The following is a 12,664-nucleotide window of genomic DNA, read 5'->3' as shown; positions in this document are numbered from 1 at the left end:
TTCAAACCTATAAGATTATATTTTCTTCAATAAACCTGTTTCTTAGGTCCATAAAAAAAAAATGTGTGAATGAGATCACTTCTTTCTTTCTTTTTTTATCCTCACCTGAGGACATTTTTCCGTTTTTTTATTCAGATAGAGTGGGAGGGAGAGAGAGGAAGAGAGAGAGAGAGGGAGAAACATCGATGTAAAAAGGACACTTCAAGTGGTTGCCACCCACACAACTCAACCAGGGCCAGGGACAAACTGCAACCAAGGTACATACCCTTAGCAGGAACCGAACCCGGGTCTCTCTGGACTGCAGGCTGTGCTCTAACCGCTGAGCCAAACTGGCCAGGGCGGGATCACTTATTTCAATGATATAACTTGTGCAGATAAAACTTAGAGTGAGGTTTTTTAAAACTACTTTTAAGAGATTCTTCTTGTGAAATTAAGGAGAAATCTTATGTTAATTATGTACCTTACCAACTCTCAAAGATGTGATCATTGTATCATGATAATTTTTATCTTGTGACATTATTTCACATTTAATTTTTATCATCAAGATAAAATAGCACCTTCAATTGACTTGGTTCTTTTATACTGCATCTTTTGATTAAAAAGCTCAATTCATCTATTATCATTTTTTCTCTTTCTTTTTTTTAAAGAATATAGTATGATTTATTTTTGAATGTTCAAAAACAGAAAACTATTAATTTTCTTTCAGATACATACATGTATACATACAAAACATGTATACATGTTAGAAACCTAACTTTCAAAATGATTAAGCTAGGAAATTAATAACTAAAGTCAGGACAACAGTTACTTGTGAGGGAAGAGTGATGAGGAACAAGGGATTCTAAGGTCCTGCTTCTGTTCTAGCTCTTAAGAAACAAGGAAGATGGGTTGTTATTCTTTAAATGATACATATATGTTTAAGTATATATTTTTAGACATGCATGGAACATTATTTCACATTAAACGAGAACCATTTTTTCCTCTTAATTTCAAGATTTAATTATATTGCCTATCCCAAAAAGAGGCCAAGATAACAGTTAATTAAAGATTAGGGCTTATACTAAAAATAAATACAAACTGATAAAAACAAAAAAGAGCATATAGCCTATAAAAGTTAACTTGTAATATATCAAATATACAGCAACATTGTTAGTATAATAAAATAAAAATAAAATAGATTTTATAAAAGCTAAATTCCACTCTAAAATTCTAAAATATTCAAACCAAACCTTTTATTTTCCTAGGACCTTTACTTTGTGGTATCTAACAGTATTTTGCCTTTAGAAAATATAACATAAATTTCTATTCATTTGAATTCCTAAACCAGGGAACTCCAACAGGATGATCATTTAGAACAGAAGCCTAAACATACACAACTACCAGGCACATACCTGAATTTAGGAAGAAATGGGGAGAGTCTCCATGAATGCCCACTGTGCCTGGCCCCAAGGAGTCAGACAGGGTATTCACAAAGGAAAATACTCCACTCATGATTCCAAAGCCCAGGCCAGAAACTAAAGAGGAAGAAAAACACTGTTAAACCCTTCCATGCTCTAATTTGTCTTAAATCAAATGTCTAAGGTCTAGGAAACGCTCTTTTGTTGAAGGGGAAAGGGTGCACATGCTATTGAGAAAACAGTGGAAAGCTGGCTCAGAAAAGGCAGGTGAATCAAGTGAGAAGAGGAAAGGAAATGAATAGTGGAGTGTAGTAGAGAAATGAAAAAGGACAGAAAAAGATCTAGCTAGGCACAGAAGCAATAGGTGAGATAGAGAAGGATACAATGCTGAAGCTCTGGCTTTGGTTTATGAAGACAGAATCTGCAGAATTAAGTTTGATGGCTTAGAACTGGGAACTGCATTTGAAGGGTGACTGCATTGTAAGAAGTGATCTCAGGGCCAAACTGGGTGATTCAAAATATGCAGAGGTATTAACCGTAATATAAAGAGTCGTTCTAGTACAGCCAAAGTCATGGTAACCACCCAGAGAAGGTAACAGTAACCTCACTTAGAAATTGTTAGTTAACTAGAGTGTTAAAAACCTAACTTTCAAACTGGGCTAATATGTAATGGACCCACAGACAAGCGTCACCTGCAATCACATCCTTTTACATAATGGCCCCAAAAAGCTAGAAAAATAAACAACATACACCAATAGACCAGGCAGCAATAAAATACTGTATCTACAAAGATATAAAAGATAATAATGGCTTTTGTCCCAAACTTGATTTTTTTTTTTTTTTTTTAACAATACCATGCAATTCTAACTTACCATAGGCCAGCAGTCGCATAGAAGGTGCTTCCTCATCTGGGTTCATAATCTTCAAACCCTCATTGGCTTTTCTAAAGTAAATCACACAGATAATTAAAAAGAAAAAGAAAAAGCAGCATATCAGGAAAATACACGAGATACTTCAAAATCCAGATACAGTGATACCTCGGTTCCACTGTACACTTTTATTTCTTGTTGAGACTTATGTTTTTCTACATATTATATACAAATTAGGCCAGTAAATAGGCATTTTCTGGGGCTTGGAACGAATTAATCCAGTTTCCATTATTTCCTATTGGTTTCATTGCTTCGGTTCTCGAACAATTTGGTTCTCGACCGTCCTCCTGGAACGGATTATGTTCGAGAACCGAGGTATCACTGTACTTACTGAGGCTTTTGATAAGGTTATACTCTAAATCTAAAATCCATTTAAACAAAAACCCAGGAAATTTGCAATTACCTAAAATCAATCAAAATTTCCAGCCCACTTTTCCCTTTATCTGACTTTCACATAAAAGAGAAAAATAAAAAAAATATAAGTAAACAAACCATCATAAAAAAAAAAAAGCAATACTTCTGACTACTTTCTGAGACCAGTAAATACTTAGTTCAATATCCTATGGCGGTCAGAGGAATGGCGGTACGGGAAATCACGTTGGTCTCTCCCCCTGAAACTTTAACAAGCTGATGAACTATAACTCAGGAAAGGATTCCCTGCTCAATATAGAGGCACGCCTGAAAGAACTGCACACTGAAGCATCTAAAGGTGGGTACATGGGAACAAATGGGAAGGCAAGAAGGGAGGAGAGCTCAGACAGCCACGGACACAGCCCTGCAGCCAGGAGCTCACCGCCGGCCAGCTCGGCCAGGAGAGGGAAGGAAGCCATTGGTAGCAGGTGCTTCCTTTGGCCGGAAGGAAGAGTCTCAGTGAGCACTCCTACAGGAGTGTGGGGTGTGAACTACAACTAAGCCAGCTGAGACACCTGGGCAAGGACACAGCATGAGGGTTCTGCCACAGTTGTCCACTGTGGGGCGGTAAGTGTTGCAGACAAAGAAATGGAGCCCACAGAGCCCTGCTCCCCCTTGGACTCCCAAAACTCGCCTCCTGTCACCCTTGGTGTTGCATTGAGAAACACATTATCTGTAAATCGAGAGCTATTGCAGTAGAATCACTGTTTCCCTCTGTGACTGATCCCCAATTGGAGTTCGTGGGGGGACCTCACAAAGGTCAGGAGTCACCATTACTGAGAGGGCAAGACAAACCCCAACCCAAGCAGTGTGGCTGTACTGTCTTGATGGCAGCAGCAGAGGTCAACTGTGGGATTTCACAGAGGTAAAAACCTTGTGATTCAGCGCCTCCTACGGGAAAATAGAAGAAAGACCTCTTCAGAGAAAGCTGCTAAAAAAGGACCAATAATACATAGATGCCTAGACAGAAGAGACCAGCAAATACCATGAATAACAATGATAGCAAGGCAGCTCAGAAAGAAAATGAAAAATCTCTAGAAACCAAACTGGAGCACATAGAAATATGTGATATAAATGACAGAGAATTCAAGATCAAAGTACTGAATATACCTGAGATGTGAGAAAATACAGACAGGCAATTTAATGCACTCAGAAAACAAATTAATGAACAAAATGAGTACTTTACCAAAGAGATTGAAACTTTAAAAAACAATCAAAAGCCCGGCCAGTGTGGCTCAGTGGTTCAGCATTGACCCATGCATCAAGAGGTCGCTGGATCAATTTGTGATCAGGGCGCATGGTCAGGTTGTGGGCCCAATCCCCAGTGGGGGGCATGCAGCAGGCGGCCAGTTGATGTTCTCTCTCATTGATGTTTCTATCTCTCTCTCCCTCTCCATTCTTCTCTCTCTAATGTCAATAAAGAAAAAAAAAATTTAAAACAAACAAAAAAACCCACCCAAACAGAAATCCTGGAAATGAAGCATTCAATTATGGGGATTAGGAGTGAACTACTGAGCACAGGAAACAGAGCTGACCACATGGAGGAAAGAATTAGTGATATCAAGGATAGGAATCTAGAAATGACACAGAGGGAAGAAGAGAAAGGCCTGAACATTTTTTTAAAAATGAAAGAGCTCTATGAGAACTATCTGACTCCATCAGAAAAAGCAATATAAGAATAATAGGCATACCAGAAGAAGAGAGAGAGAAACAAACAGAGAACCCACTAAAAAACCAGTGGATGAGAACTTCACAAACTTATGGAATTAGATCATTGAATCCAAGAAGCAAACAGAACACCAAGTTACCTCCATCCAAAGAGGCCCTCTCCAAGGCACAATATATTAAAACTGTAAAAAGTTACTGACAAAGAAAAAATTCTCAAAGAAGCCAGGTAAAAGAAGGAAATGACCTACAAAGGAAATCCCTCAGGTTATCATCAGACTTTTTGGCAGAAACTCTGTAAGCCAGATGAGAGTGAAACCAAATATTCAAACGACTGAAAGAGAGAAATTACCAGCCAAGAATAATATATCCAGCAAAGCTATCCATTAAATATGAAGGAGAATAAAGATTTTTCCCAGACATATAGAAGCAGAGGGAATTTATCACCAAAAAACTTATATTGCAGGAAATACTCAAGGGGATTATTCTACCTGAAATAAAGAGCATAAGGTCACAACACTATGAGTAAGATCACCAAAAAACTTACAGCATAAACAGGGATAATTTGTAACAATGAACACATAAAAGGGGAGGGAGTGAAGGTCTAAACTGGCAAAGGAGAATGGAGATAAGAGCACTAAATGGGGTGGGGGTGGGGGGGAATACCCTACTGTATATATGCAACTTTCTTTTCCATAAACCTAATGGTAACCACACAACAAAAAACCTAAAATTGAGACACACAGCTTAAAAAAGGAGGAAACAGAAGAAAGAAGTATGGATACCACCAAATAAACAAACAAAAACAGAAAAACAAAGGAAAAGAACCAATGGAAGCAGAGAGCTACCACAAAACAAAGGATAAAAGATTTATAGGAAATCCTCATACATCAATAATTACCCTAAATGTAAATGGACTGAATTCACCAATAAAGAGGCTCAGAGTAGCAGACTGGACCAAAAAACAAAACCCAATCATATGCTGCCTTCAAGAGACACATCTAAGCTACAAAAACAAAGGTAGATGCAAAGCAAAAGGGTGGAAAATGGTATATAAAAGAATCAATAAATTTGGGAGGATTTTTGTTTTATACAAATTACTCAGTAATGAATAAAAGATTTTTGCACCCTGGCCTGTTTTGCTCAGTGGTTAGAGCATCAGCCCGCGGATCAGAGAGTCCTGGGTTCGGTTCCCGCTAAGGGCAAGTACCTCGGTTGCAGTTTGTCCCCAGCCCCGGTTGGGGTCATGTGAGTGGCAACCACTCAATATGTCTCTCTCACATCGATGTTTCTTTCTCTCTTCCTCCCACTCTATCTGCTCTATCTGAAGATAAATGCAAAAATGTCCTCGGATGAGGATAAAAAAAAATTTTTTCAAGATTTTTGCTATTTGGTATAGTGAAGTACTGTTATCACAAATATGTTAAATATATAAACTGAAAAGTTAATAAACTTCCTCATTCTATATTACAAGTTTGTGGGAGGAAAGGACTATAGCACTAATAGTTCTCCATGTTAAGATTAGGAAGTGAGAAAGTACAAAACACCATCAGTTTCCGCGTTCCTCACAGAACACACAACTGATGATATGAGAGACAGTGTTCTTAATATGACCATTATACTGAAGTGGAAAATCCTTTGTTTTCATTTATTATACTGTCTAAGAACAAAAGAAAAAAAAAGCCCAATTTTAAAAATATAAAGTTTGAGCCCTGGCCAGTTTGGCTCAGCGGTTAGAGCGTCGGCCTGCGGTCCGGAGAGACCCGGGTTCGGTTCCCGCTAAGGGCACGTACTTTGGTTGCAGTTTGTCCCCGGCCCTGGTTGGTCGTGCGGGTGGCAGTCACTTGATGTGTCCCTTCACGTCGATGTTTCTCACTCTCTCTCCCTTCCTCTCTCTCCCTCCCATTCTATCTGTACAAAAAATGGAAAAATATCCTCGGGTGAGGATAAAAAAATATATATATATATAAAGTTTGAAATACTTATGATAAATCATTCCATATTTCTCATTTTTTCTGATTTTTTTTTTTTTTTGGACACCTGCGTAAGAGAGGGACAGTACCAAGGAATATGCATATAAATTAAATATAACGCCTTGGCCGGTTTGGCTCAGCAGTTAGAGTGTCGGCCCGCGGACCAGAGAGTCCCAGGTTCGGTTCCTGCAAAGGGCACGTGCCTCAGATGCAGTTTGTCCCCAGCCCTGATTCGGGTTGTGTGGGTGGCAACCACTCGATATGTCTCTCTCACATAGATGTTTCTCTCTCTCTCTTCCTCCCTCTCTCCCTTCTACTCTAATGATAAATGCAAGAATGTCCTTGGGTGAGGATAAAATAATAATAATAAATTAATTAAATATACCATTTTAGAAAAATTTTAAAATATGCCTTTTAAGGAATTATAGCAATGATTATCTTAACTTTTTTTTATAAATGATTTTCTCAAATTACCAAATATTTATGGTATCAGCATTATAAGACAATATTGAATTAAGCTAGAAAAGCTTCAATCCAAGCCAAAAAAAAAATAATTCTAATATATATTTTAGGCAGTGTACAGGGCCATAACTCAGAGTTCTAAAAAGAAATGAAGGTAGAAAGGGATATCACTTGTGGCCACAGCCAATTTCTCACAGCGCAACTCTTTGCTAGGCTGAAAGTTATAATTCATTCATTCAAGATGAAGTACTGTTTTTAAGGCCTGACCCATAAAATAAACTTATAGTAAACTGCAGTGATACATACTTTGATTCAGATCCATATATGTAAAAAAAAAAAAATACTGGTGCAAACTCTCCTCATTTTCATCTTGACATCAAATTCAGACATCAAAAATTTGATTAGGGCAGTACTTTAAATTTAAATGTTCAAGATGTACTTTGGCAGTGGGATAGTGAAAATATTGATTAAACTGAAGTTCCTATCTTTGAATGTAGTGTAGCATAAGAGAGGAACTTAAATGCATCTATATAAATGTTAGCCATGAATAAAGTATCATAATAATTCTCTAACTTGTTTTACCAAGTAACTACGTAACATCCAACATTTCTAAAATCTTCTAGGAAGATGATGTACAATATTTCAAACACTTGCTGAAGATGCATTTTGCAAAGGCAACCAAAAGGCACCTGTTAATACAAGTTTGTGCTAATATCTTTTTGCAAATTTCCAAAGGTCCTTTTGGAGCAGTAAACATGGTTTTTCCGGAAGGCCCTAAAGAGGCTTCTCTGAACTAGCTGGCATGAGAGCCTGCAGACTACTGACAGCCGTAATTCCTTCTGCATGTGGCCCTCTTCCCTCACTGCCCTCATCAAAAATGTCAACCAATGTTCAGTGTCTAGTCCTTTGGAACCACAGGTTAGTGCTAATAAAGAGCTGCATTTCAGGTGGGAACTGCGAAGAAACAGGCAGATACCCATTTAGGTTTTAGAACCTAAAGTCAAAGGGTTACTAAATCCATGTCCTAAATGAAAACCTATTCAAAATTTTACTTCAAAACTAGAACCATCATATGTGAAAATGCAAAACCAACATCATGAGCCAAGAATGTTACTGATAGGAAAACCCAGTGCAACCTGAGGCTGGCTTTTTAAAGAGTACAGTGCCCAGACAAGGGAGGGAAGGGCCACTGCCCTCGGCACTCCTATGATCACAGCAGGGTACTCTGCTGGGTCCAGGCACTGACAAAAAGGGACATGTCTACTGATATAAAAGAAAAGAGACCAGAAAAGGTTTGGAAGCCACAGACATGTCTTCTGAGGGCCAGGTGAAGAAATGAGGAACATTTAGCTGTAAGAGAGACGACTACCATGTGGCAGACATTTCATTTGACTATGTGGTTCTTGAGTGGGGCAGAGGTCAGAAAGAGGGAGATTTTTATTATCTTAATAATATTCCACAGTTAAAATTAAATTTTGGGATGGCAGTAACTGCTGCATTCTCAGGAACATTCAATCACAGATTAATGTCCATCTGTTAAGGATAATGCATTCCCATGGGAACTTAAGTTTTATCTTTGATATTTGTTGGTTGCTTTTTATTATTTCCAAGAACTAATGGAAATTTCTAAACATTTTCTAAAATATAACTTTTGCTTGTAAACAATGGCTTCATGGTTTTCAATTTATAATTTAAATTGCTTTTATTAAATTTCAATATCTGTTATTTAAAGCAACAAGTAAAAAATAGTGAAAGACTAGCATATTGGCAAGACCAAACTATCAGAAGTTATTATAAGAGATATTGTTGAAGCTCTGTCTTGGTTACATCCATGAAATTCATGGAGTGGCTTAACTATCTCATCTGCCAAAGAGGAAAGAGCACATTTATCATTATACTAAGTCTTACCACATAATCAAAGCCAATCTCATGACTGCCTGAAAGAAAATATGGTTCTAAGTTCAAACTGTGTTTCAAATCAGTGGTTTCATGTGAAGTCCTCATGAATCCTAGATGACCTACTTTCTGGCCTACAGCTCCCTAAAGGGAACTCATGCCTACGGCTTTATTTGCAAATGTGTTTTTCTATTACAAATATGAAATATTACAAAATAAACCCCTATTTTCCCTAACACAATTAAAATAATGGTAGGCATAATCTCTGTAAGAATTATTTATTTTAGCTGGTGACAAAGGGAAGCTGATATAAATTCTAAGGTGGAATGGTTTTTGTTTGTTTCAATGTCTATTTCTCTAGCTTTTTTTCATGGCACTTATTATCTTCTAATATACAAATGTATTTTCTTATACATTCATTTGCCTGTCTCTTTCCACTATAATAACTTCCACAAGGACAGAAACTTTTTTTTAATGTTTTTATTGATTTTTTTAGAGAGAGAAAATAGGAGAGATAGAAACATCGATTGACTGACTGCCTCCTGCATGCCTCCTACTGGGGATCAAGCTCCCAACCGGGGCATGTGCCCTGACAGGGAATAGAACCCGGACCTCTCAATCCATGGGGCGATGCTCAATATACTGAGCCACACCAGCCGGGCCTGGACAGAAACGCTTTTAATCATGATGTATCCCCAGAGCCTAGAATAATGCCTGGCATTGAGTAAATTCTCAAAAAATAATTTTTGAATGAGTGAATGAAGGAAAGACTATCCACAAGCTAAAATACTCAATATTTTCAGATTGGAAATGTTCTAATCACTTGGCTTCAAACTATGTAGAAAGGCATGGGCTTTCAAATACTACACTACATCCCCAATTTTTCAAATTACTAAATCATCATTCAAATTAACTGGAAAAAAGGTAAATAAATATTTAACTTACTTTAAAAGTCTATAATATGCAAAGCGAAACATTTCTTGGATAAGGACTGAGACTAACACTCCAAAGATCAGCAGATATTTCTGTACTGGTCCATCATTGTCGCCAGCAATGCTTCTTGCCACGAACCAGACAAGGGAGGAAAGCAGTAGAGATAGCAACCAGAAGAAAGCTCTGAAAAATAAAGGGGAGAGGGAGAGGATCACAAGTAAACATAAGTACAGGATTAATTTTTTTTTTTTTTAAGTGCTCATAAAGTGATGCTCTGGATCCATTGTTCTTAATCAGTGGATCAGTGGTGATTTTCTCTGGTGAGATGAACATGTAATCCAAAAAGAATTTGGGATTTTTCCTAACAAATCACTCTTTCAGTGACCCTACTATTTAAGTACATCTGCAGACTACTGGCCAAGGACTGTCTAGCTGGAAATTTTATTTGCTATTCTTCCTGATTAATGCTTTGCGCATTGAGGTGCAAATATGTTTTCCCAGGGGAAAAAAAATAAATCTACATCTCTATTAAGAGTGATTGGTATAAAATCCAGAAGTTGAAAAGCTGTGTTCTGATCTAGTTTTCCAGGCTTTGCTTTTACAACATTCCTATGGATTTTAGTGATTATAACAAGCTTTACAAACCCTTTGCCCAAACTCTATCGCTTTTTAATTGACAATGTGATGCAGCATTTTCTATACAGTTGTGAGAAGTGAAAAAAACTCAGAGAAGGTGAGCACCACTGGCCTAGCCTGGCTTTCTCCTGGTGTGAAGTGAGACTCAAGGGTGTAGGGGTACGTGGGAAGCCTCAGTAAGAGTTGCCAGAGGAAAACTAGGATTATGACCATATTCACCACCAGAGTTCGGTATTTACCAAGCTCCTGCAAGCAGACGCACTGACTGGTGCTTCTGTGTTTGTACAGGTTTCTACCCTTTGCATGCACACCTGAATCACTTGGGAAGCTTTAAAATAAATCCATAGCCTGAATCCCACCCCCGTAGGCATTCCGATTCAGTTGACCTAGGGTAAGGGTTGTGCATCTGTGTGTTTTAAAGTACTGGATGCCCAGGTGCTATGGCCCTTAACCCCTTTCGGGTTACAGAAACGGCGAGAATCTGAAGTTAACTTGCGACCCCGTCTCCAGAAAAATAAAAGATGCATATTTGAACGTATCCACATTTCCCCCATTCAATTTAAGTGGCTTCTTCACGACCCACTACAGCCCAAACACGGATCTTAAGCAAAACCTCAGGAGCCCAGTATCAGGGTTTTTGAGACCCACAGTGTTAACTCCTTCCCCAGAGCCCGCCCTCTGGGGTCGCGGGGTTCTTGTTCTTTTCGGGCTGACCCTCGGAGGCGGGCGAGGCGTCCCAGAAGAGAGGGGTCTCGGCTCTCCCCGTTTCAACCCTTCTCCCCTTCAAAGCCCAACAAGGCGAGCAGTTGGGTGGTGACGCCCGGGGTCGCCGGTACCCCCGGCGGGGGAGGGGAGCCCCGGTTCCAGGTTTCCCAGCGCAACCGCCTCACCCGACGATGAGGAAGATGATGCGCAACGGCTCCGTGGCGATGGTGAAGATGTAGAGAGCGAGCGCAGGTCCGAAAGCAATGCAGGCGCAGCCTAAAAACACAGCCGCCGTCATGACGACCGCGCCCGCGGGGCCTGGCAGGGACGCGAGGTGCGCAGGGCGCAGGCCGAGCCGAGCGCGGGGCGGGGCTCGGCGGAGGGGCGGGGCTCGGCGGAGGGGCGGGGCTCGGCGGAGGGGCGGGGCTCGGGCCTCACCGCCAGCTTTCGGTCCCACCCAGCGTCTGGGGCCGCCCCAGGCGAGGCGGCAGCTCGGATCCCGAGGCTGCAATAACTGGTGACGTCAGGGCCGGAGCTGTAGCGTCCCCCTTACGTCTCACTGCACGTACACACATGGATCAGATGTACGGCGCCGGCTGCCCTATGGCTAGGAGAGGAGGGGAGGTCCCCATTCCCCTTTCGGGGCCAGAACAGGGTACGAAGAAAAACAGCGCCGAAGAGAGACAGGATCCCGTGTCTAAATAAAGGAGTCTTTTTTTTAAAGCAAATTTTTTCATTTGCATAATGGTGAGAACTTCGTACTTCATCATGTACAAAACCCAACTTGGGATAGCGGTGACCCAGATGATAACTCACAGAGACAGTGAACGGATGAAACTGTGGTGGGACAAGCTGTCCTCAGGTTTGTGTTGGCGAGCTGGTTGGTTGTCCCCGCCTCCAAGTCTTCAAAAAAGTGTTTGAAGGCATTCTCTGATGACCCTGTAGCAACGGCAATATCTCCTTGCTCTGTTTTTACTTGCTCTTTGGTCTCCCTGATTAAAAATAAACTTTTGGAGGGCAGAGGCTTTGCTTTGTTCTTTGTTATTTCCGCTGCACCTACAAGGTGCCCACTAAATATCTGTTCAATTAATGAAATAATGAAAAAAGGGGAACTTATAAACATTTGCTATTTTATATTAAAGTTCTCTGATCATTCTTATCTGAGATTTTTCTCCATGTTTAATGGGAATATTAATAATAATACCTCATGAGTTATTTTAAGGGCTGTGCCGGCACATTCAGTGCTAAATAAGTGTTAGCCATTCCTACTCATTCTTTAATGTCTATCATGAATAAAGCTCTTGGAAATTAACATAGAAAAGAAAAACAGCAGTAGACAAAAGTTGGGACCTAAATGAAGATGTTTTGCAGGCCTTCAAATAATACATCTTCGGGTATTTAATTTTTATGGTAAAATGTCACCTTTGCCCATTTAAACAGACATATATTTTTTCCATTTACTCCACAGAATATTTCTTTGTTTTGAAATATCTTTTGCAGCACCTGTTGAAACTGAGTTTGAGACAACAGTTCAAAGTGGTAGGGTGACTGACCATTAGATTCTTTTTGTTCTATCCTAAATCAAAGTTATCAAATGCAATTTCATTATTTCAGCTCCATGAAGAAATGCCTTCACAGAAGCATAATGTGCTCATGT

The 12,664-nt window shown here is 39.7% G+C and overlaps 1 protein-coding gene across 5 annotated transcripts in view; it reads right to left on the bottom strand.

Moving 5' to 3' along the window:
• APH1B (aph-1 homolog B, gamma-secretase subunit) overlaps positions 1–11,338 on the bottom strand; it is a 59,411-nt gene extending 48,073 nt beyond the window's left edge. For all 5 annotated transcript variants that reach the window (XM_036260778.1, XM_036260758.1, XM_036260767.1 and 2 more), the window contains exons 1-4: positions 11,193–11,338; positions 9,679–9,849; positions 2,270–2,340; positions 1,392–1,514 (exon numbers count right to left, since the gene is read on the bottom strand). In XM_036260778.1, coding sequence (XP_036116671.1) covers positions 1,392–1,514; positions 2,270–2,340; positions 9,679–9,849; positions 11,193–11,305 — 478 coding nt within the window. In that variant the 5' untranslated portion in view covers positions 11,306–11,338. The remainder of the gene's footprint in view (positions 1–1,391; positions 1,515–2,269; positions 2,341–9,678; positions 9,850–11,192) is intronic.
• Positions 11,339–12,664: the final 1,326 nt, after the last annotated feature.

The sequence above is a fragment of the Molossus molossus genome, unplaced genomic scaffold (genome assembly GCF_014108415.1).
Source record: "Molossus molossus isolate mMolMol1 unplaced genomic scaffold, mMolMol1.p scaffold_m16_p_1, whole genome shotgun sequence".
Lineage (NCBI taxonomy): Eukaryota > Metazoa > Chordata > Mammalia > Chiroptera > Molossidae > Molossus > Molossus molossus.
The sequence above is the reverse complement of the archived record's forward strand: the minus strand, read 5'-3'. Positions and strand labels throughout refer to the sequence as shown.